The 23,560-nt window shown below is 53.0% G+C and overlaps 1 protein-coding gene across 1 annotated transcript; it reads left to right on the forward strand.

Annotated features, from left to right (window-relative positions):
- Positions 1–577: 577 nt before the first annotated feature.
- Positions 578–9,137, forward strand: ZFP64 (ZFP64 zinc finger protein). Its single transcript, XM_038159360.1, has 6 exons — positions 578–660; positions 1,666–1,905; positions 3,736–3,900; positions 4,198–4,260; positions 4,743–4,994; positions 7,786–9,137. The coding sequence occupies exons 1-6, from the start codon at positions 609–611 to the stop codon at positions 9,060–9,062; spliced, it is 2,049 nt and encodes a 682-aa protein (XP_038015288.1). The 5' UTR covers positions 578–608; the 3' UTR covers positions 9,063–9,137.
- The last annotated feature ends 14,423 nt before the right edge of the window (positions 9,138–23,560 follow it).

Genomic DNA, 23,560 nt, shown 5'->3' on the forward strand with positions numbered 1-23,560 from the left:
GTCCTTCCATAATTGTTTTGCAGGGCCATATGTCAGGAGCTGCTGTGGGCACCTGTGGGTCTGAAAGCTGCTGCTCTCTGGGGCTCAGGCTGGGGATGTGGGCACGGCTCTGGAGTGCCAGGCACAACTCAGGGTTCAGGCTGGGGATGTGGGCACAGCTCGGGGGTTCAGGCTGGGGATGGGTATGGCTCTGGAGTGCCAGGCACGGCTCTGGGTTCAGGCTGGGGCTGGGCACAGCTCTGGGTTCAGGCTGGGAGCCTGGCACGGCTCTGGGTTCAGGCAGGAGGTGCGGGCAGAGCTCAGTGTTCAGGCAGGAGATGCGGGCACAGCTCTGGGTTCAGGCAGGAGGTGCGGGCACAGCTCTGGGTTCAGGCAGGAGGTGCGGGCAGAGCTCGGTGCTCAGGCTGGGAGCAGGCACGGCTCGGTGCTCGCCGCTGCCTCACGGCCCTGCCCGCCCGGGCCGCTGACGGCCGGCACCGCCGCAGCCTCGCGGCCGCCACTGAGCATGCTCGGCTCCCGCACATCCGCCGGCGCCCGGCGGCCGAGCGGGGGGAGCGGTGCCGGTGCCGGCGGGCTCGGCCCGCGCAGGAGGCGGCGGCGGGGCCGCCATGAACCGCGGCGGGGCGGGGGCGGCGCCCGCCTTCCCCGGCCCCGTGCAGTGTAAGTGCTGCGCCATGCGCGCTCCGGGGCCCGCGCCGCGCCAGCGCGGGGGAGCCGGGGCCTGCCCGGGCCCCGAAACCTGAGTAGCGCATGAAGCGGGCGGGAGCGGAGCCCGGGAACATGGCTGGGGGGCGGGGGGGGGAACCCGGGAACCTGCGTGAGCGCCGCGGGGCCGGGCGGCGGGCAGCGGGGCCGGGGGTCACTGGGGCCGGAGCGGTGCCCAGGGGGGTCACTGGGGCCTAAGCAGTGGTCAGGGGGGTCACTGGGGCCGGAGCAGTGGTCAGGGGGGTCACTGGGGCCGGAGCGGTGGCCAGGGGGTCACTGGGGCCGGAGCGGTGGGCAGGGGGGTCACTGGGGCCGGAGCGGTGGCCAGGGGGGCCAGGGGTCACTGGGGCCGGAGCAGTGGTCAGGGGGGTCGCTGGGGCCGGAGCAGTGGTCCATTGCTCTTGGGTGATGGTCCGTGCGTTCCGGATGGTGGTCCGTGGATCTCGGAGATGGATGCTCCATGGGCAATGGGCGGTGGTCCCTGCATCCTGGGGGATTGCCCAGGTGGATTGTCCCCACTCCATGGGCACTGGGTGCTGTCCGTGTGTCCCGGGCACTGATCCGTGCTCACTGGAGGCTGTCCATGGATCCTGGGGGATTGTCCCCGCTCCATGGGCACTGGGTGATGATGTCCATGTGTTCTGGGCACTGATCCGTGCTCACTGGGTGGTGATGTCCATGGGTCCCAGGCAGTGATCCGTGGGCACTGGCTGATGTCCATTGGGGATTGTCCCTGCTGCCTGGGCACTGGGCGCTGTCCGTGTGTCCCCGAGGGCTCCGTGCAGCGGTGCCATAGCCACTGGGCAAGTGTCCCTGTGGGACCCCGAGCCCCCTGGGGCTGCATCCCCGCAGTGCCCCGCAGCTCGGGGCGCCTGGGCAGCAGGATGTCCCTGTGCCACCCGGAGCGGTGCCAGCCATCGCCGCCCCCCGGGCCGAGCTGACCGCGCTGTGTCCCCGCAGTCCCCGGCAGCACCACGGTGCTGGTGGAGCTGACCCCCGACATCCACATATGTGGCATCTGCAAGCAGCAGTTCAACAACCTGGACGCCTTCGTGGGGCACAAGCAGAGCGGCTGCCAGCTCACCAGTGCCACCGCTGGTGCCACCAGCACTGTCCAGTTCGTGTCCGAGGAGACCGTGCCCAGCACGCAGGCTCAGAGCACCAGCAGGACCATCGCCTCCGAGACACAAACCATCACAGGTACCCAAAGCTCCACAGGTGCACAAACCATCACAGGGACCCCCAGACCTGCACAGGTACCCAAAGCTCCACAGGTGCACAAACCATCACAGGGACCCCCAGACCTGCACAGAAACCCAAACCATCACAGGTACCCAGAGCTTCACAGGTGCCCCCCAAGCCTTCACAGGTACCCAACCCTGCACAGGTACCCCCAGACCTTCACAGGTGCCCCCCAAACCTTCACAGGTACCCAACCCTGCACAGATACCCAAACCATCACAGGTACCCAAAGCTTCACAGGTGCACAAACCATCACAGGGACCCCCCAAACCTGCACAGGTACCTCCAACCCATCATAGGCACCCAACCCTGCACAGATACCCAAATCTGCACAGGTACCCAAAGCTTCACAGGTGCATAAACCATCACAGGGACCCTTCAAACCTTCACAGGTACCAAAACCTGCACGGGTACCCCCAAACCTTGACAGGTACCCTCAAACCATCATAGGTGCCCCAAACCCATCACAGGCACCCAACCCTGCACAGATACCCAACCTTCACAGGTACCCCCAAACCTGCTCAGGTACCCAACCATCACAAGTGCCCCCAAACCATCACAGGGACCCAAACCTGTACAGGTACCCCCAAACCATCACAGGGACCCAAACGTTCACAGGCACCTCCTTGTCACCTGCCAGGTGCCAGCCCTCTGTCCCTGTGTCCCCGTCACCCAGCTGAAATAACAGTTTTCACATCCCTTGTCATGAAACCAAGGAAAGGAGATAGTGCTGTGCTGCTTTCTTGGGTTTCTTTTAACAATAGTTGCTTAATTTGCTAATTGAGGTACAAGTTCTCTCAGAGAATTGCTCAAGTCTATTGTGTTGTGGAACCAGCTTGTGCAAATTAATTAAAATTGTTGGTACTTATGAAAAATACTGAAATTACTATGCATTTTATTTTTTAAGAGTGCTCTAGATGGAAAACACACACAGAATTGCTGTCGGGCACCCATCCAGACCTTTTTATGTGAGAACACTGCATTCCCTAGCATTGCTCCCACAACTAATTGGCAGGAAAAATATTACTCAAAATTTCTGCCTCTGTGAAGAGTCGAGTGAGGTCCTGATCCTGGAGACATTTAAATAAAATTAGGATCTTGTTCCGTGCGTGAAGGTTTGCCCTTCTATATATAGTTTTGTTTTATTTTGGTGTGGGACCTTGCTAAGCCCCAACTTATTTGACTCTAATTTGGATAGACAGGTTAAGGCAGGGAATCTGGAAGAGCAGTGAAACAAACTGAATTCAGGGCCCACTTCCAGGAATTTTTGTATTATAATCCCTCAACTCGGTGTGGGTTTTGGGTGAGTCATTTTTCTGCTTCATATTTACTCATCTTTAAAATGAGGACAGTTCTATCCATTTGCCCTTTTGGGCTATAGTGTTGGTTAACTGATTTAAAAGCTGCTACTTTGGCTGAGATATTTTCACCTGTTATTCTTGTGAGTAACAGCTAAAAGCAGTAGAGTTGAAAGAGGCTGAACTTTTTTAACAATTACAAAAATAATTTGTGTGATGCCTTTTGACAACATTTGCCATATAAATAATGATTTTTTTTTCTCGTTTGGGCTATAACACAGAGTTGAAAAACAAATATATCTTTATTTGGTATTTGGAAGAGAAAAACCTTTTTCCTTTCCTCCTCCCCCAGGTAAACAGGAACCCAGGAACAGGAATGTTGCTGGAAAAAATACCAGAATAAAGAATTCATGAAACTAGACAATAATTAATTTTTTTTTAATTGATTAGAGAAGTCAGTGCTCTCACATGAAGTTTTTTGTGTGTTTAGTTTCTGCCCCGGAGTTTGTTTTTGAGCATGGCTACCAAACCTACCTGCCCAGCGAGAGCACGGAGCCTCCAGCTGCTGCTGTCGTCTCTACGCCACCAAAAGCAAGGTCCAAGAAATCCTCCTCCTCCTCAGTGCCCCTGAAGAAACTCAGCTGCCTGTACCCAGGTGAGGCGGGGATTGCACCCATTTCAATGTGGAGAGCTTTGCTCTAGTGGCACACGGGAGATTGGATACCTGCAGCACTTCTGCAGTGAGCTGCCTCCAAGGGGACGCATTAGAAAGCTCGAGTTCACAGCGGGCTGGTCACTGTTTGAAGCAGGTGTGAGTAAACAAGATGAGGAATTAACTTTCTGTTAACAGCGAATTTTAAAGAAAATAAACATGTCCAGAATATTGTAATGCGTTTTTATTATTTTCCTGGATTTTCCTTGGATTTAATGATCTTTATCCTCCTGTTTTCAGGGTGCCAGTTCAAGACTTCCTACGGGATGAAGGATCTGGAACGTCATCGGCGAACGCACACAGGTTTGTGTTCCTATATTTGCTTTTGGGTTGGTTTCCTCCTTTCAGCTTTTTCACAAAAGCCATTTTCCCATGAAGTAATGTCTCTATGAACAGGATGTAGACATGTCTGTGCTTTCCAGCATTGTCCTGTGCCTGAGGGGCTGCCTGCCGGGGACATGCCCTGTCAGGCACAGCTGAGGAACTCCGGAGGTTGATTTGAGGCACAGTTTAACTTCTGAGTGCACACCCCGTGTTTATCGGGGTGCGGTGTGGTGGGAGTGCACACACCTGCTTTGCACTTTATACTAAAGCAGTTCCATGATTGTAGCTCCCAGTTTTGGAGCTGCAAAGGGAGAAGGCTCCAAAGGCTCTGCTGTTAGTCGCAGCTGCGCCTGCAGCCCCTGCAAACGCGTCCCTTTCGTGGTCAGCGTTCAGCCTGTGCTTTCTGCTTCCCCACACGCCCTCCCCGTGCCCGGGGCTGAGCGTGAGTGCTGCTGTTGCAGGAGACAAGCCCCACAAGTGCGAGGTGTGCAGCAAGTGCTTCAGCCGCAAGGACAAGCTGAAGATGCACATGCGCTCGCACAACGGCGTGAAGCCCTACAAGTGCAAGCACTGCGAGTACGCGGCGGCCGACAGCAGCAGCCTCAACAAGCACCAGCGCATCCACTCCAACGAGCGCCCCTTCAAGTGCCAGATCTGCCCCTACGCCAGCCGCAACTCCAGCCAGCTCACCGTGCACCTGCGCTCGCACACAGGTGGGTCTGTAAGGGTCACAGAGAGGATTTTAAATCATGTCTAGGTGTCCAGATCCCCAAAAGGGATTATCTGAGTTCCCAGTGAATGCCCCTACAAGTGCCAGATCTGCCCCTATGCCAGCTGCAACTCCAGCCAGCTCACGGTGCAGCTGTGCTCGCACACAGGTGGGTCTGTAAGGGTCACAGAATCACAGAGGTGATTTTAAATCATGTATAGGTGTTCAGATCCCCAAAAGGGATGATTTGACCTCCCAATGAGTGTCCCTACAAGTGCCAGATCTGCCCCTATGCCAGCTGCAACTCCAGCCAGCTCACCGTGCACCTGCGCTCGCACACAGGTGGGTCTGTAAGGGTCACAGAGGGGATTTTAAGTCATGTATAGGTATCCAGATCCCCAAAAGGGATTATCTGAGTTCCCAATGAATGCCCCTACAAGTGCCAGATCTGCCCCTATGCCAGCTGCAAAGCTCCAGCCAGCTCACGGTGCAGTTGTGCTCGCACACAGGTGGGTCTGTAAGGGTCACAAAGGGGATTTTAAATCATGTATAGGTATCCAGATCCCCAAAAGGGATTATCTGAGTTCCCAATGAATGCCCCTACAAGTGCCAGATCTGCCCCTATGCCAGCCACATCTCCAGCCAGCTCACCGTGCACCTGCGCTCGCACACAGGTGGGTCTGTAAGGATCACAGAGGGGATTTTAAGTCATGTATAGGTGTCCAGATCCCCAAAAGGGATTATCTGAGTTCCCAGTGAATTCCCCTATAAGTGCCAGATCTGCCCCTATGCCAGCTGCAACTCCAGCCAGCTCACCGTGCACCTGTGCTCACACACAGCTGGGGCTTTACTCATATCCATGCCTCTAAAGGTCACAGGGTCACAGAGGGGATTTTAAGTCATGTATAGGTATCCAGATCCCCAAAAGGGATTATCTGAGTTCCCAATGAGTGTCCCTACAAGTGCCAGATCTGCCCCTATGCCAGCCGCAGCTCCAGCCAGCTCACCGTGCACCTGCACTCGCACACAGCTGGGGCTTTACTCATATCCGTGCCTCCAAGGGTCAGAGGGTCACAGAGGGGATTTTAAATCATGGACAGGTTGCCAGATCCCCAAAAGGGATGATTTCAATTCCTAGTGAGCGCCCCTTCAAGTGCCAGATTTGCCCCCACAGCTCCAGCCAGCTCACGGTGCACCTGCGCTCGCACACAGGTGGGGTTGTGTTCACATCACGGCTCTAAGGGTTGGAGGATCACAGAGGGGATTTTAAATCATGGACAGGAGGGAGGATTTGAGTTCCCAGTGAGTGCCCCTACAAGTGCCAGAGCTGCCCCTGTGCCAGCCACATCTCCAGCCAGCTCCCGGTGCAGCTGTGCTCGCACACAGGTGGGCTTGTCCCCTCCTAACCTGGGCAGGTGAGCCCTGAGTGAGCACCTGGGAATGCTCATGGCTCTCTGGTATTTCCAGCAGAATTAGATTTCTGTGCCATTCAATATTCCAGTCGCTGGGAAGGGATTTTAGACTGACCTTTCTTTTTGGCATTTCAGTCTGTTGCATCTTAAGCAATTGAATTATGCTGAAACTCAAGCTTTAGTTTTGTGGCTTTTTCTATTTTTCCAAAATTTATCTTTTTTTCAAAGCTGTGTCACACACCCAACTTTAGGAGAAAAGACTGGTATGTAGAATATATTTCTTACTGGAATTATATTAATAATCCTCTAGAAGGTGAGGGTAATCCCCATTGCTCAGAGTGAGATCATCTTCACTTGTTGAGCCAGTCACTAAACATCAGCTTCCTGTTAATTTGAGTGAAACTGCTCTTAGAATGAATAATCCTGTGGTCAGACACAAGTTTTTATCTAAATCCTGGCAGTGTCAGTTAGGGATGGGCAGAAACATAAAGAAATACAGAGTGGACCACTCTAAACAAACAGAACCAGCATTTGCTATATTCTTTTTCATATATTGTGCTACCCTGCATATGAAAATTAAATCATTGAAATGTGAACTGTGCCTTCATCAGCAAAGCAGATAAAAATTCAGTAGATGAGTGTGCAGCTGAGGCTGTAAAATAAACTAGATGAACAAACAGTGCATCTTCATTAATAAAGTCTGTTTAATACAGATAGTACACCATGTATCTCAATTATTAAACAGATACATGGATTAGCACAGTAGGCCACAACTTGATTTGAAAAATATGCAGCTAAACCTATGACATATGTAGCTGGATAAGCAAATTATGCAAAATTATACAGCTCTCACAAACTCTATAAAATATTAACTTCTAAAATAAATCAGCCATTTGCAGTTTGATTATTAAAGAGGATAAATGCTTCTTGAACTAAATACACTTTCTTTTTCCTCCTTTCACCAAGAGTGTCTTAGAAGCTAACAACACAATTCTTCCACTTGTTTAAAATAATGCCTACCTAAAGACTTCATCCTCGGGTATTTTAGAGAACTGTATTTTTAGATTTAAGGAGAAAAGGGAGTAGTTATTTAGTTAGGTTGTTAAGTTTGCTTTGGATTTTTTTTTTTACTGGCTTTAGAACAGCCTCACTGGAATAGGTTAGGGATTAGCAGAGCTCCACCTTTACATAGTCGTGGATATTGTGACACCAGCCTGCAGTTACAGAAAATGCAGAATAATGGGTTGAGATCCGAGTGTGTCAGACCAGGCGATAATCCTGCGTCACGAAATTTCTCTTGGCTTTGAGAACGCCTTGGGAGTTCAGGACGAGGCAGCTGCAGGGGCTGCATTCCCCTGCGTGACCCGTGCCTTCTGTCGGCAGGAGATGCCCCTTTCCAGTGCCAGCTGTGCCCCGCCAAGTTCAAGATCAACTCGGACCTGAAGCGGCACCTGCGGGTGCACTCGGGGGAGAAGCCCTACAAGTGCGAGTTCTGCGAGGTGCGCTGCGCCATGAAGGGCAACCTGAAATCCCACGTGCGCATCAAGCACAGCATGGAGAACACCCTCAAGTGCCCCGAGTGCGACTTCCAGTGCGGCAACAAGACCAGCCTGCGGCACCACATCCGCAGCCACCAGCCCGAGCAGCCCGTCAAGTGCTCCGAGTGCAGCTACTCGTGCTCCAGCAAGGCGGCCCTCAAGGTGCACGAGCGCATCCACGGCAAGGAGAGGCCCTTCAAGTGCGACTTCTGCAGCTTCGACACCAAGCAGCGCAGCAACCTCACCACCCACGTCCGCAAGGCCCACGGCGACAAGGCCAAGGGCAGGAAGCCGGACAAGAAGGAAGGAGAGAGGCCGAAGCAGGGCGGCTCCAGGCAGGTTGCCAAGCTGGACGCCAAGAAGGCCTTCAAGTGCGACCTGTGCGACGCGTCCTTCGTGCGGGAGGACTCCCTGCGCAGCCACAAGAAGCAGCACAGTCTGTACAACGGCTCCAAGAGCAGCGAGCTGGCCGTGCTGCAGCTGCAGATGGATGCCAGCCGCCAGCCCGGCGCCCCCATCGCCGTCAGCCACCTCCAGGTGCCGCTTCAGGCCGCGCAGGTGGCCCCGTACAACGAGGGCAGAGTCAAGATCATCGTGGGCCACCAGGTGCCTCAGGCCAACGGCATCGTGCAGGCGGCCTCTGTGAACGTGGTGCCCCCGGGGCTGCTGGGCGCGGGGCAGGACGAGGTGCTGGGCGGCGGCCGCCTGCAGCTGCTGGGCCAGGTCAGCGTGCTGGCCCCGGCCGCGGGGGACGCGGGGCCGGTGGCGGAGCCGGCCGTGCTGCTGACCGGCCACGAGCAGGGCGAGGGCAGCGCCCTGCACCAGGCCCTGCTCCCCGGGGCTGCCCCCGGGCACGAGCCCCCCGCCGGCCAGGCCTTCATCGCCAGCTCCGGCATCAGCTGCTCCGACCTGGAGGGGCTCAACGCCCTCATCCAGGAGGGGGCCACGGAGGTGACCGTGGTCAGCGATGGCGGGCAGAGCATCACCGTGTCCACAGCTGCTCCTCCTCCCCCCATCTTCTCGTCCTCCTCCCACACCGAGGGCCCCAAGCAGAGCTATTCCATCATCCAGAGCGGGGCTCACACGGCCCTGCTGTGTCCCGCAGACTCCATCCCTGATTAGGGGCTGCTCTGGGCACAGGGGCTGCTCTGGACACAGGAGCTGCTCTGGACACAGGGGCTGCTCTGGGCACAGGGGTGCTCTGGGCACAGGGGCTGCTCTGGACACAGGGGTGCTCTGGACACAGGGCTGCTCTGGACACAGGGATGCTCTGGACACAGGGGTGCTCTGGACACAGGAGCTGCTCTGGGCACAGGGATGCTCTGGACACAGGGATGCTCTGGACACAGGGGTGCTCTGGACACAGGGATGCTCTGGACACAGGGGTGCTCTGGGCACAGGAGCTGCTCTGGGCACAGGGGTGCTCTGGACACAGGAGCTGCTCTGGACACAGGGGTGCTCTGGGCACAGGAGCTGCTCTGGACACAGGGATGCTCTGGGCACAGGGGTGCTCTGGGCACAGGAGCTGCTCTGGACACAGGGGTGCTCTGGGCACAGGAGCTGCTCTGGGCACAGGAGCTGCTCTGGGCACAGGGGTGCTCTGGGCACAGGAGCTGCTCTGGACACAGGGGTGCTCTGGGCACAGGAGCTGCTCTGGGCACAGGGGTGCCCTGGGCACAGGGCTGCTCTGGGCACAGGGATGCTCTGGGCACAGGGGTGCTCTGGACACAGGGATGTTCTGGACACAGGGGTGCTCTGGGCACAGGAGCTGCTCTGGGCACAGGAGCTGCTCTGGACACGGGGATGCTCTGGGCACAGGGGTGCTCTGGACACTGCTCTCTCCTGGGCAGTGCTGAGCCTGGCAGGAACACACAGCACACAGCTGAACGCAGGATTTGTCCTCCAGAGCCAAATAGCTTCCAGGCTGTGTTGTCTGTACGCTGAAGCAGCTTGTGTGTGAGGAGGAGGAGGGTGTGTTTGTATTTCTGCTGCAGTCAGAGGCCCTGCTCCTTGGAGGATGGAAGCAGCTGCTGCCAGTGTCCCCAGGCAGTGACACCCCTGAGTATGGCTCCTGTACTGTGCTGCCTGAAGAAGAAATCCTCCCCTTGTGCCGAGTTACCTCCACAGCAGCCTCGTTGTTTGATGCACACCCAAAAAGACAATAACCTGAGCCCTGCTGGAGTTTGCTGGCCTGGGGTCTGTCAGCTCTGGGTGCATTCAGTGCTCGTGGCTGCATGAGGAGCCCCAGTGCTGCCCCAGCCCCGGGGCAGTCTGAGGGGCTGCTCCTCACTGCCTGTACAAGTCAGTAGCCCCTGGCATTGAGATGCTGGTGCAGAGAGCAGCTGACTGTTTCCATAGGGTAAAAGAATGTTGTCCCTCTCTCAGTAGTAACCAACTCTGTTAGCAGCAACACCAATCGTCTCTGGCGTGGGGATGGCTGTCAGGGTGCCTGTGAGTTAAAGAGCAAAACAACAGAAATATATTTTTTACAAACACTACTTACCCTTTGTTTTTATTTTGATGCTGCCTGCTGGGAGTTGCGTGGGTGGTAAAGGTGTATTACAGTTTGGGTCTTCTTTTCACGCTAAAGGAAAAGATTTAATTTAATTTAATTTTTTTTTTTTATTTTCTAATGCAAGGCTTTTCACTCCAGCAGAAATTCAGGTTGGATCACAAGGAGATGGTAATTTATATTTTTTTATAATTTTTATATATTTTTAAATGTATAATTTTAAAATTATTAATTTATGATTTTTTTAAGTCTTCTAATCCAAGGTTTTTCACTCCAGCAAAATTCAGGTTGGATCACAAGGATATGGTAATTTATTATTATATTTATATTAATATATAATAGTTATTAATTTATTAACTATCATTTATTAACTATAATTTATTAATTAATTTATTATATAATTGAATAAATTCATCAATTTGATGACGTAAATATTATCAATAAGTAAATAAATGTTCTTTCTTATTTATTAATTATATTTATATAATTTATGATGAAAGGATTCCAGGCTGTATTTTGAACCGTGCAATTGCCCGTGCAAAGGCACCACAGCCGCGGGTGCCGTGACTTTTCCCGTCCCCGGCGGTGGAGGTGAGCTCTGCAGGCGCTTTCCTCAGCTCCCGGTGCTCCGTGTCATCCATAGGTGGTGCCAGAGGCCCAGGGAAGCTGCGGAGTGTGCTCTGGCTCCTGGATGATATTTCCTCTTTAACACTTCCCTGTGAAAACATTTCAAAATTCAGCTTTTTAAGGCGAAAGCTCAGCTGTAAAAATCTCACTTAGGAGAAAAAGCTGCAGATAAAAAGAAATGCCCAAAGTTTTCTGCAAGATCTGTGGCCAAAACCTCACCTCACAATTTCTGTTAAATGGATAATATTTTGCTCCCTGGGGATGAATTTCACCCTGTTCATATTCCCAGCTGTCCAAGTGTCAGGCACTGCAGGAATGAGGGGATTTTGGCAGAGCTGCAGCTGAGCTGTGCTTGCCCTTGGCCTGGAGTGTCACCTGCAGCCAGAGTCACCTGCAGTGCCACGGCTGTGCCACTGCCCTGCAGCTGTCACAACCCCACCTGCAGTGCCACGGCTGTGCCACTGCCCTGCAGCTGTCACAACCCCACCTGCAGTGCCACGGCTGTGCCACTGCCCTGCAGCTGTCACAACCCCACCTGCAGTGCCACGGCTCTGTCACTGCCCTGCAGCTGTCACAACCTCACCTGCAGCCCAGAGTCACCTGCAGTGCCAGGGCTCTGTCACTGCCCTGCAGCTGTCACAACCTCACCTGCAGCCAGAGTCACCTGCAGTGCCACAGCTCTGTCACTGCCCTGCAGCTGTCACAACCTCACCTGCCGTGCCACGGCTCTGTCACTGCCCTGCAGCTGTCACAACCTCACCTGCAGCCAGAGTCACCTGCAGTGCCACAGCTCTGTCACTGCCCTGCAGCTGTCACAACCTCACCTGCCGTGCCACGGCTCTGTCACTGCCCTGCAGCTGTCACAACCTCACCTGCAGCCAGAGTCACCTGCAGTGCCACAGCTCTGTCACTGCCCTGCAGCTGTCACAACCTCACCTGCCGTGCCACGGCTCTGTCACTGCCCTGCAGCTGTCACAACCTCACCTGCAGTGCCACGGCTCTGTCACTGCCCTGCAGCTGTCACAACCTCACCTGCCGTGCCACGGCTCTGTCACTGCCCTGCAGCTGTCACAACCTCACCTGCCGTGCCATGGCTCTGTCACTGCCCTGCAGCTGCTCAGAAAGCCCCGAGAACCTTCTCGAGTAGGAAACCAGTAGATGTGTCATATTGTAGAGACTCACCTTGGTGCTGGGCCTCAGAGATAAACAGGAAAGATAACAAAATGGTGTGAGTGAGCAGGCAGAGCTTGGTGCTGCTGCTCCAGCCTGGTTTGGCTGATTGCATCATGGGAACAATCGAGAGGCTTCTTCCTCCACCCTGAGACAAACCAGCTGAGAGCCGAGGCTGACACGGGGCAATTTCTTTTCAGGTTTCTCTTCCAATATTCTGGCTTGATTTCTGTGTGTGACAGTCATGGTCTGTGTGCTTTGGAGCTGGCAGGAGCAGATCGTTTTAATCTCTGCCGTTCACTTAATACATTCTTCACGTTAGCAGCAGAACCATCCCAGGAGGGAGCCTGGCAATTCAGAACAAGTGTCTCCTGTAGAGCTCTCCTGCCTCTGAGCACATGGTAAATAAATCCTGTCCCTCCCTCCCCAGAGTTCTGCCATGGCCTCAGAGCTCTGGAGCAGGCTGGCTCTTTCCAGGAACAAATATTGGCATGGATTTTTGTTCCTGCTGCCTGGAGATCCCCAAGCTCCCCTGGAAAGTGCTGGGCCCAGGAGCAGAGCTCAGTGTTCAGTGCTGCTCACCCTGGCTCCAGAGGGAATCTGGATATTCCCAGATATCCCACCCTGCACAGCCCTGCACAGCCCTGGTTCCCAAGGGAAGGGACAATCTGGATATCCCACCCTGCACAGCCCTGGCTCCCAAGGGAAGGGACAATCTGGATATCCCACCCTGCACAGCCCTGGCTCCCAAGGGAAGGGACAATCTGGATATCCCACCCTGCACAGCCCTGGCTCCAGGAGAAAAGGGACAATCTGGATATCCCACCCTGCACAGCCCTGGCTCCAGAGGGAAGGGACAATCTGGATATCCCACCCTGCACAGCCCTGGTTCCCAAGGGAAGGGACAATCTGGATATCCCACCCTGCACAGCCCTGGCTTCCAAGGGAAGGGACAATCTGGATATCCCACCCTGCACAGCCCTGGTTCCCAAGGGAAGGGACAATCTGGATACCCCACCCTGCACAGCCCTGGTTCCAGGAGAGAAGGGACAATCTGGATACCCCACCCTGCACAGTGCTGGCAGGCTCTTCCCTGTGCACAGGTTTTTCCCAGGTTGCCTGTGGGCTCCCGGGTGTGAGTTTATGGGGTGTCACAGCCTCCCTCCTCTCTGGGGATGAGCTTCTGCCTGCTCAGAGATCTGAGGTTCAACCGGGCAGGCAGAGGTGCAAAGCCTGGGTGCATTTCCAGTAAACCAAGGCCAGCTCTTGGGCCTCCCCAGCCCTTTGGGGTTTGCTGCTGTTCTGACGCTGCTTTTTAAAGCCAGACCCAGTTCCACATGAGCTGATCCTCCAGCAGACATGCTGAAATGTGCTTTTCTGCTGTGCTTTTGTGAGGCAGGAATACACAACAGGGGAAAAAAAAAAAAAAAAAAAGCTGAAGAAAAATGTGTTTGGACACCTTTAACTGTGTTTTGGGGAGGCTGGTTCTGACTGAGCCCCAGCTGAGTGTTCCCAGTGGGGTTTGAACAGCACTGGATTAAAGCTTATCACTGGTGCTGTATCTTTTAGGTGGTTTTGATAAAAACTTTAACTGTTATTTGCATCAAAATGGGAGATTCCTGCTCCAAACCAGCCTCGGGTGTCCCATGCACAGGAGGATTCCTGGATTTGCCCAGGAGGCACTCCTGGGTGAGTGGATGGGACCAATTCCCCACCTCAGATGAAGCCTAAAAGCAGCAGAACTTGGCCCAAAGCTGGCTCTGTTGGGAGCTGGGGGAAAACCAGACTTGTATTGAACACACGTGGGGCTTGCAATTGAAAAATTGTAATCAAAATATTTCCCACTCATTTTGGGAGTGAGCTCTTTATTACTGCTGTCATTGACTGCCCTGGAAAGTACCTTCTGTTGGGGGGTTTAAAATGTCAGAGACGTGCCAAGACATCTTCCTCTACAATAAAAAGAACAGGGGAAAGGCTTGGGGTTTTTTAAATTTAGATACCTTTATTTTATTCTGTATTTATGATTCTTTATTTGTGTTTGAAGTCAAAATACAGTCAGCCATCCTTTTTGCACTTTTTGCACTGTGCTGCTCTGGTGACTGCAAAGATATTCCCTGTGTCCTCAATGGCAAGAGCTCTGTCCTGTAATTTCAGGAATATTGACCGGCTGCTCTAATGGCTTTTTGCATCTCCAGTTGGAAAATCTTTAGCCTTGTTATTTAAATTTTAAGAAGAGAAACCAATATTGTTACAAGAAGCTGATGTCTCCTGTCACTTCCCCAGTGACCTTTCATGAGGTGACAAAGGTTTCTATAGTGACCCGAGGAAGTGATGTCTCAGGTATCAGCCTGAATTCAAAGTCTGTGGCAGGAAAAGCTTTCTTTTCTCTGGCTCTCAGGTATCCAGCTCTGCCTTTGTCTTTATTCCAGTGGCTGGACATGGAGAAGGACTGTCAAACGCCCAGTATTTGGTTACAGGGCTGTCTTTAGAGGCTCCACAGTGTTGGAGGGAAGGAAAAACAGCCCTGGCAAAGCAGAGGTGGATTTTTTACAAGCTGTGTCCATGGGGCCACTGGATTCTGCAAGCTGTGGGATCAGCCAGTTTATTCCACAGCACAGGAGCTGTGTTTGCTCTCTAAGACCAGGAATTGTCACCGACTGCAGATTCAGCTTTGACAGAGGTGTTTAAGATTCAGAGCTTGTGTAAACTTACCTTTAATTCTGAAAGTGAAAGCTCCTGGTTAGTGAGAGTGGCTGCATTTTGTAGGTAAAAGTTGAGCATGATCTGGGAAATAATTAACCGAGGGCCTGCAGGGTGTTTTGAGGTATTTTTATTTGGTTTTGCCTTTTGGTTTGGTTTTATTTTAAAGACACAAGGATGCATTTCTGCCTTCTTGTGCTGCTGGGTGGAACAACCTGCTATCAATGTCTTCCAGTTTATCAAATCTGGTGTGAGCCACCCAAAAAAAGCCTTGGAGAAACCTCCAGCGTTTTCAGCTAGAGTTTCCCATGGATGTCCTCCAAAGTGAAGGAGAGCTGATAAATCCTTGTGCTGTCTGTGCTGGCAGGTTTGAAATCCAGGCTGGCCCTGGTCCCTGGTGCTCTGAGCTGTCAATTTTCCATCATTTGCTCCCCAAGCCCTGGGCCAGCAGAGGCAGAGCAAGACCAGCCCCGAGCCCTCAGCTCCTCTGCCTGGTGGGTGTGTTTGCACTCTCTAGATGTCAGACTGAAAGAAAAAATCCTCCCCACCCCTGTTCCCAGCACAGCTCACAGCTTCCTCCTCCCAAAGCGTGGCTGCTCTTGCTGCCATAATGAATTATTGGCCATAACTCATGATCCTGTCAGCAATATCAGCGTGTCAGATATCCTTTCAGCAGCGTTTGCACTGGAGCTGTGCTGCTGCACTCCCCGGCTGGAGAAGGTGCCCTCAGAAGGATATGAGGACGGGAATAACTTGGATACCTCAGTGATGAGCCAGATGCAAATTCCCAGATAGATCCTGCAGATAGTCACAGCTCCTGATGGCCCAGAGGAAAATCTGAAAGAACAGGAATGCATAAAGCTCAGCTGCATAATGCATGGCAGTCATAATTAATAGATTAGAGCTCTTTGTGAAACATGCTTTTTTATTCTAATAAAGGGAAGGGACTACAAATGGTGACACAGTTTTAACAGAGCAGCAATGCCATGTTGGAGTTGTAAAGCTAAAGAGGTGATAAAAATGTACCTCGGGTTTAAATTTTTACAAGGCTGATGTAAGACTTATTCCCTTAAATAGCAGCACTTTTCCTCCTCTCTGGGCACGTTGGATCCTTCTGGTTCTCAAAGTACATGAAATTGCTGGGGCATTGTTAAAAACTTGCCAATCCTTGCTGCTCAGTCCCTCCTAAAAAGTTCAGGATTCATCCTGTGAATCGCTTTGCCTTAACAATGTTAAATTTTGCTTTTGTCGGAAAATCATGCAGATCAGCCACTGATAGAACTTTAATTGGCTGGGGACGCTCAGGATTTTTTTCCTTTAAAAAAAAAAAAAAAAAGCCTGCCAGCAAAATTGCTTTTTGGTGATGACTCTGCTTGAAAAGTGCTCTGCAGGGGCCCATTCCCAATTGATTATCTTTCACAGCTAATAGCTTCAAAGGCTATTTGGTGGACAGTCCAGTTTTACATTTAAATGTAAATCTCGATAGCCTTGACAGACTGATGATCAGGAGAAAGAAAGGTAAAACCAGTAAAATGGATGTACAGCTGCTATAACTTTCACCAGCTCCTCCAGGGGCAACTGGAGTGAAATTTAAATGGTTGCAGCCTGACAAAGCTCTTCGGAGGGGACGGAGGTGGGAATTCCCTGGGATGCAGCATTAATAAGGAGCTGAGTGGCCCGGCAGCCCTAAAAGTTCAGTGTGGTGTCAGTGGCTGCCATTTGTGCTGCCTTTGGGGTCAGGAGGGGAGCTCGGAGCCCTGGAGCCACCTGGGCAAAGCCAGACCTTGGATGGAGGCAGAGCAGGGACCGTCCTGGCCGGGGGAGAGGAGCACACGCCAGGGTGGCCTGGGCAGGGCAGGGGTGCCACAGCTCCCTGGGAGCCTGGCGGGGCTGAGCTGGCCCTGCCCGGGTGAATCTGAATTCTGACAGCCCTGAAATCGCAGAGTCACTGTGAAGAGACCTCCGGGATCATGGAGTCCAGCCCAGCCCCAGCACCTCAGGCAGACCCTGGCACCCAGTGCCACATCCAGGCTGTTCCAACACCTCGGGGATGGGGACTGCACCACCTCCCCGGGCAGAACATTCCAGAGCTTTATCACCTTTCTGGAAAAAAACCTTTTCCTAAAATCCAACCTGAACTTCCCTTGGCACGGCTCTGGCTCACCAGAGTGGCCGGGTCATTCCCATTCATCCTCCCTGGGAGAGCAGGGGACAGGGACTCCTCAGCTCCAAACGCCTCAGAGCTCTGAGGAGGGGCCTTTCTCCTCATTTTTAATCTTTGCTGCCGTGGAAACAGAGCACAGACACTCGCTGCCCCTGTGCACTGCCTGCTCCTCAGGGCCGAACAAGTCCAGGATGCTCCAGGCTCCCAGAGGAAGGGGAATGAGGGAGAGGAAGGGGGAATGTTCAGGGGAGAAGCCATTGAGAAAGAGGAGAGCCAGGAGGGAATGTCTGTCTGAGGAAAAGGGGAGGCGGTTCAGGGATACCTGGGGGTGAGAAGGTGTTTGTCCCAAGGGACTGGCACCCCCCTTGTCCCCTACTGCCATTTTCCCATGGATTCCAGAATGCTTTTGTTTAAATGCAGTTTACATTCCACTCCAGTGGCACAATATTCCTGTGCAGTGCAGTAAAGGGCATCTAAACATTTTTGGTTTTTCTTCTTCATCTTTTATTTTTCTTTTTTTTCCCTTCTGGTTGGGTTTTTATTGGGTTTTCTGGTTTGTTGTTGTTGTTTCGGGATTATTTTTCTTTGTTGTTGTTGTTATTTGACTTGGTTTGGGTTTTTTGGGTTATTTTTTTGTTTTCAGCTTCTTCAACTCCATAAATCCTCGTCACCAAATCCCAAACTCCCTCAGGAGTGCTGCCCAGCATTGATCATGGCAAAATGGAATCAAACCCGGGCAAAACCCACCTGCCTTTTATTTGTCCTTCACCATAAATTAACAACGATGCCTCCCAGTGAACTCATCTCCTCCTCCCAGCACCAAATTCATAAAAACGCACAGAACACATTTAACATAAACCTGTTCCTGCTTCCCCTGATAAATTCACTGCCCCATTTTTTTATTGATTCGGGATGCACCAGGCTGAGGAATCGGCAGAGCAGAGCCCACCAGCCAGGCGGGGAAGGTTTGTGCCCCAGCAGAGCTCAGCTTTGGGGAGCTCTGCTGGCATGGGCAGGACTGGCAGCAGGGCAGGGGCACCTGGCACGGGCTGGGCAGGATTTTGAGGAAAAGCCTCCAAAGGAAGGTGGGCACGGGGAGGAAAGCCTGAGCTGCTGCAGAGCAGTGGCAGCAGAGCGTTCCAGGGGGGATGAATCCCCTTTTCCTCCCCGCTAGGTAAATCTGGAATAACAAACCCAGCTCTCAGTCCAGGGGCTGTGAAAAGGGAGGATCGTGAAATCCACGGGCAGAAATACAAGTTTCTGGGTATATGAAGCTCTGAATGAATTATCCCTGTGGCCACTGAACTTTGCAGTGATCTTTCCACTGACTTCAGGTCAGATCCCGCCTTAAAATCTGCTTTGTGAAATGACTGGTACAGAAACCAGAAAGGAGCAGAGGAAAATCCTTTTCTTGTTCTTTCACCTGGTGGCAGTTTCCTGCTCTGGGTTCAGCTTTCACCGATGTATTCCACAGGCCTTGGGCCCACTGGTCAATTTGCATGTGCAAATTTCTATTCTTTGCCCCGTCTCTGTTGCATTGTGTGAGTTCAGTTTTTGCCTTTGGTAAACAGAAATACTTTGTGTTTGGAGAAAAACCTGGGCCACACTCAAAGTCTTCTGTTTACTACAAGTAAGAGCAAGTAGTAAAAAAAAAATAAACAAACATGTTCCCCATTAAATCAGTACTAATTCACACAGAAAAGGTTTTCCCTTTTGTGCCTCCCCATGTTGTAAAGATGTTAATTTCTTTAAATCCCAAGGACTATCGTTGTTTTAGCTCATATTTAGACACAGAGACTGTACCATAACATTAAGAACATTCCTGCCTTCTGCATTGTTATTAGAGGGAAAAAATCTGCAAAGCAGAATTTCCTTGAAGGGGACTTCCCAAAAACTTTTAAATTTGTAAACATTTAAGAGTCGTACATAATTTAAATAGCGAGTATAATTTCCTGTACTCATGCTGGCTAAAAACCTGGGTGTCGATTACTTTCCTGTGAGCTGTTTTTTCTGCAGGAGCACGGTATCACTGCGGCAATCAAAGCAGTTTGGGGCACGGGGCTGTTGAGCATCCTGCTGATGAGTTATGCCATCAATACCAAACTGATTTCCAAGATAAACCCAACCGAGGCATAACAAAGCCCGAGTGACGGCCAACTGTGCTTATGTGATCATCTTACAGTGCTTCCACAGCTCAGAGCTGCTTTTATCGCCGGCCCGGTGATGCATTTATTGTGGGCTTTGCAGAGAAAAGGATTCAATTAAAAAGGCATCGCGGTGTTATCAGGCAAATTCTTCAGTCCAGCTCCCGGTGGTTCAAGCGGTTGCTCGGTTTGCGCTGAGGGAATGGAAGGGCAATGGAAGCAGGGGCGATTTGTTGGGAAAGCAAACACACGCGGGTACAGTGGCAGGAGGAGGCCGTGAGCGCATCAGCTCCGGGCACAAACAGCTGCTAATCTTATCAATGCACAGATGCCTCCGCGCTGCATTTAAAAGCGAGCTGCCTTTATTCCAGCTCCCACTCCATTGAAATCTGCTATAAATACCGACTTTATAACACTGACCCGATGTATAAATTGCTCAGTTCAAAAGAAAAGCTTTTTTTTTGGAGGAAGGGGGGAACGGAGTAAAGGCAGTGCGTTGTAAAAGCTAAGTGGTTTTATTGGCACTTTAAAATACCCTTTTCTGCTGGACTCTGTCAGCTCTGATTATATATAACAGCGCTGGTTATGTATTAAAAATGTGTGTCAATAGCTGTGATTTGTCATTCGTGTGCCACAGGTCCCAACAGGCTCGACTGACAAAATCTGGCCATGGCTCAGAGGGATCACACGGGGGGTGTCTTTGGCTGGTACATTGATAAAAGAGGAGCCATCTCGGTGATTTAATAAGAAACTTCATCACTTCATCGACGTGCCCGCGCAGGCTGCACTGGCACACCCCTCAGCCCTCTCCTGATGCCAGTGGAGGAGCTGGGGGTGCCACAGGGCAGCAGCTCCTTGCGGGAGTTGATCAACCAAGGGATGAATTAAATCTCGAGCAGAGAGGGAGGACAAGTGGATTCCTATTTACACAGGATGGCTGCTCTGTGGTTTAATACCTGCCCTCACGGGTAGAGCCTGTGAACTGCTGCTCCCAAAACACCTCTGCAGAGGGAGGTAAAGGTGGATGTGTGTTACACCTTGTGTTTTCCACTGGTGACCGACTCAGAAGTACCAGACGTTTTTTTGTGGTAGAGTGCAGCCAGGATGGGGCCACTCAGACATCTCATCTCGCCCAAACTCCCTGAATAGGCAGCACTGAAAGCAAGCTGTATCCAAATAGCTTCCAGAGAGCAGTCAGGCTTTTCAAAGCCTGCTTTCAAGCCAGGAGTGGATATAAAACAGGGAATAAAGCCTCCCTGCACTGGACACGAGCAAAGCTGTCCTCAGGCAGCAGGTGTGGAGCCTGTTCTGTGCAGGGAGGGCAACCTCTGCTTTTCAGCAGCTTGTTCTGCCTGCGTGTGAGCTCACAGGCTGGGAAATGAAACATCCCCCAGGACAGCTCCCTCTTTGAATCCTCTCAGCTGTATCCTACATAAATTACGCTGTGCTGAGACCGGAGGAAGTAATTTAATGCTGGAGCTCTGCAAGGCTCTGGCTGCTGGTTGAGCTGAGGTGTAGCTGTGCATTACAGATCAACAGGGACTTTTGAGGACCCCCCCTCTTCCTCGTAGTCTCCCACGGGGGTGAGATCAGTGAGATTTTGTTGACCATTGCTGAGCACTCGGTGCTTTGGTTTCTTTTCAGACCCTCCTCAGCTGAAGGCCAAGCCCAGAGGATCACCCAGCTGCTCCTCGTCCTGCCTGAGCCGCTTTGGCCGCAGGTGGAGAACATTCCCTTCCTCCTCCTCTCTGGATATCACGGCTCCACCACCCCAAAACCACCTCGGGTGCATCCTCCAGGCCCGAGCAGTGCCCATGTGAGCAGCTGCTGCCTGCTTTGCTCCCCTCCTGGGCAGGGGCACCGTGTGCTCTCTGCAGTGCTCTCTGGCTGCCCTGCTGCTGCTCCGACCCTCCCTCCGAAAGAAAATGGTGCTGCTGTGGCTGCCCAAAGCTCTGCTGCAAACCAGGCTGCTGGGCCAAGCCTTCAGAGCCTCCAGGAGGGAGCAGGAGCAGCAACCACCTGGGGGAACCTCCCGGCTCTGGGACAGAGCCTGCTGCCCAGTATCAGCCCTGGCTGACAGCCCTGAGTCCTCCTGCGGATGGGAAAGGTCAGGATTATCACTGGGGGGCGGTAAAAGTTGTTTTTGTTGGTCTTGTTCTATTTATAAAGCACCTACTGCTCTTCCAGAAGGTTTCTTGAAATCATCTTTTGAAAACATTTTTGGTTTCAAGCTCCTTTTATAGCCTGGCAGTCCAGAGTGATGGGGACAGTCACAAAGGCTGGCACCCCCAGTGGGGCTGCTCACACCCTGCCTGCTCTCTCTGGGCGCTGGGAAGCAGTTTTCTCCGGGGCTGAGTCAGAGCAGTGTCAGCTCGGAGTGACCCTCTGGAGGTTTCTGCTCTGCGTTGATCCACAGCCAAGTTAAATCAGCAGCCCTGAGCTGGGCTTTGCAAACCCTCCCTGGAAGGACAAGAGATGTCTCAGGCACGGCCTTCTCTCCCTCACTGCTCGGTTTGGAGACCCTGCTGTTCAGTTTACAAGTGGAAAAACTGTTCATAGTAGGGGGAGATTGTATTTTTATTATTATTTAAAAAAAAAAAAATGAACTTTCTTTGTGAGCTGCGTATTTTGCGCAGCCTCTGGGTACCCAGCCCGATCCCGAGCAGTGCCCAGGTGTTTCTGGCTGAGCTCTGAGCCTCTGTAACACGAATCCATCCCCTGAAGTCCCCGGCCAGTTCTGTGAGCAGCCTTAAGATGTCACTGCCCGCCTTGGCCGGGCTGCGGGCGGCTGTGCGGCAGGAAAGGCGCTGTTATTAACAGCTCTGCCCCTCCTGCGGGAGCACGGACAAGGTGCTGATGGCAACTGCCTGCTCTTACAGGCATTCATTAACTCGCCTGAAAGTCCCTTTCCTTTCCATTTCCTTCTGCAGAGCCCAGCGCTGGAGTGCCCGGGGAGCCGGGCAGGAGAGCCCCGGGCTGGGATGGAGCTGGCACTGCCTGCCCCTGCTCCTGCCCCTGCATCCATCCTCCTGGAGTGCCCGGGGAGCCGGGCAGGAGAGCCCCGGGCTGGGATGGAGCTGGCACTGCCTGCCCCTGCTCCTGCCCCTGCCCCTGCATCCATCCTCCTGGAGTGCCCGGGGAGCCGGGCAGGAGAGCCCCGGGCTGGGATGGGGCTGGCACTGCCTGCCCCTGCTCCTGCCCCTGCTCCTGCATCCATCCTCCTGGAGTGCCCGGGGAGCCGGGCAGGAGAGCCCCGGGCTGGGATGGAGCTGGCACTGCCTGCCCCTGCTCCTGCCCCTGCTCCTGCCCCTGCCCCTGCTCCTGGAGAGCCGGGCAGGAGAGCTCCGGGCTGGGATGGGGCTGGCACTGCCTGCCCCTGTTCCTGCTCTTGCTCCTGCCCCTGCCCCTCCTCCTGCAGTGCCCGGAGAGCCGGGCAGGAGAGCTCGGGGCTGGGATGAGCTGGGCCGTGCCTGCTCCTGCTCCTGCATCCATCCTCCCTGGATGGGAACACCTTCCCTGGCAGCCCTATCTGAGCATCCCAGCACCTTTCCCTCCCCTTTCCCAGCCCCGCTGTTTCTCCAGGTTCCAGCACTCTGTGCTCTCCCTGTGCTGAGCTGCTGAGCCTCTCCGCAGCTCTCCCTGTTCCCAGAGGCTCCTTTCAGCTCTCTCCTGTTTTTCCACAGCTGGATCCTGGCTGGAACACGTTTCCTTGGGGCTGTGCTGGTTTTTAGTGCCCGCACTGAGAGGGGAAGGCTGCAGCTGGGCACAGGGAAGTGTTGGGAGGGAGGGCTGGCTTGTCCTGCTCCAGGACAGGTCCTTGCAGCTCCTGCTGCCCTGGGATGCTGCGGGGAGGCTTCTGGGGCCCGAGTAAACCCTGAGAGTCTGGAAACGTCTGACTTCCATAATAAAATTATTAAAAACTATAGAAACCTTATTTCTCATCCAGCAGGCTGCTGGAGCTGCCTGCAGGGCTGGGCAGTGCCATGCTGTGGTAAAGCCCACAGTGCCAACCTGTGTGAGCAGGGCTCACTCCTGTTCCATCTCCATTTGCGGGGACAGGGCTGCGCAGAGCCAGGGATGGCTGGTGGGCTGAGCACAGCCTGCACCTGCCAGGCCTTTCACTCTCAGGTCTTGTTGGTGCCACCCTGAACTTGGCCAAAATAACCACTGACAACCTCCAGTGACCTTTAAATGAAATGTGTAGAGCCCATCACACTGACACCCATGATCTATAAATGAAATGTATAGAGCCCATCACACTGACCATCACCCATGATCTCCAAATGAAATGTATAGAGCCCAT

This window comes from Motacilla alba, chromosome 20, assembly GCF_015832195.1.
Source record: "Motacilla alba alba isolate MOTALB_02 chromosome 20, Motacilla_alba_V1.0_pri, whole genome shotgun sequence".
Classification (NCBI taxonomy): Eukaryota; Metazoa; Chordata; class Aves; order Passeriformes; family Motacillidae; genus Motacilla; species Motacilla alba.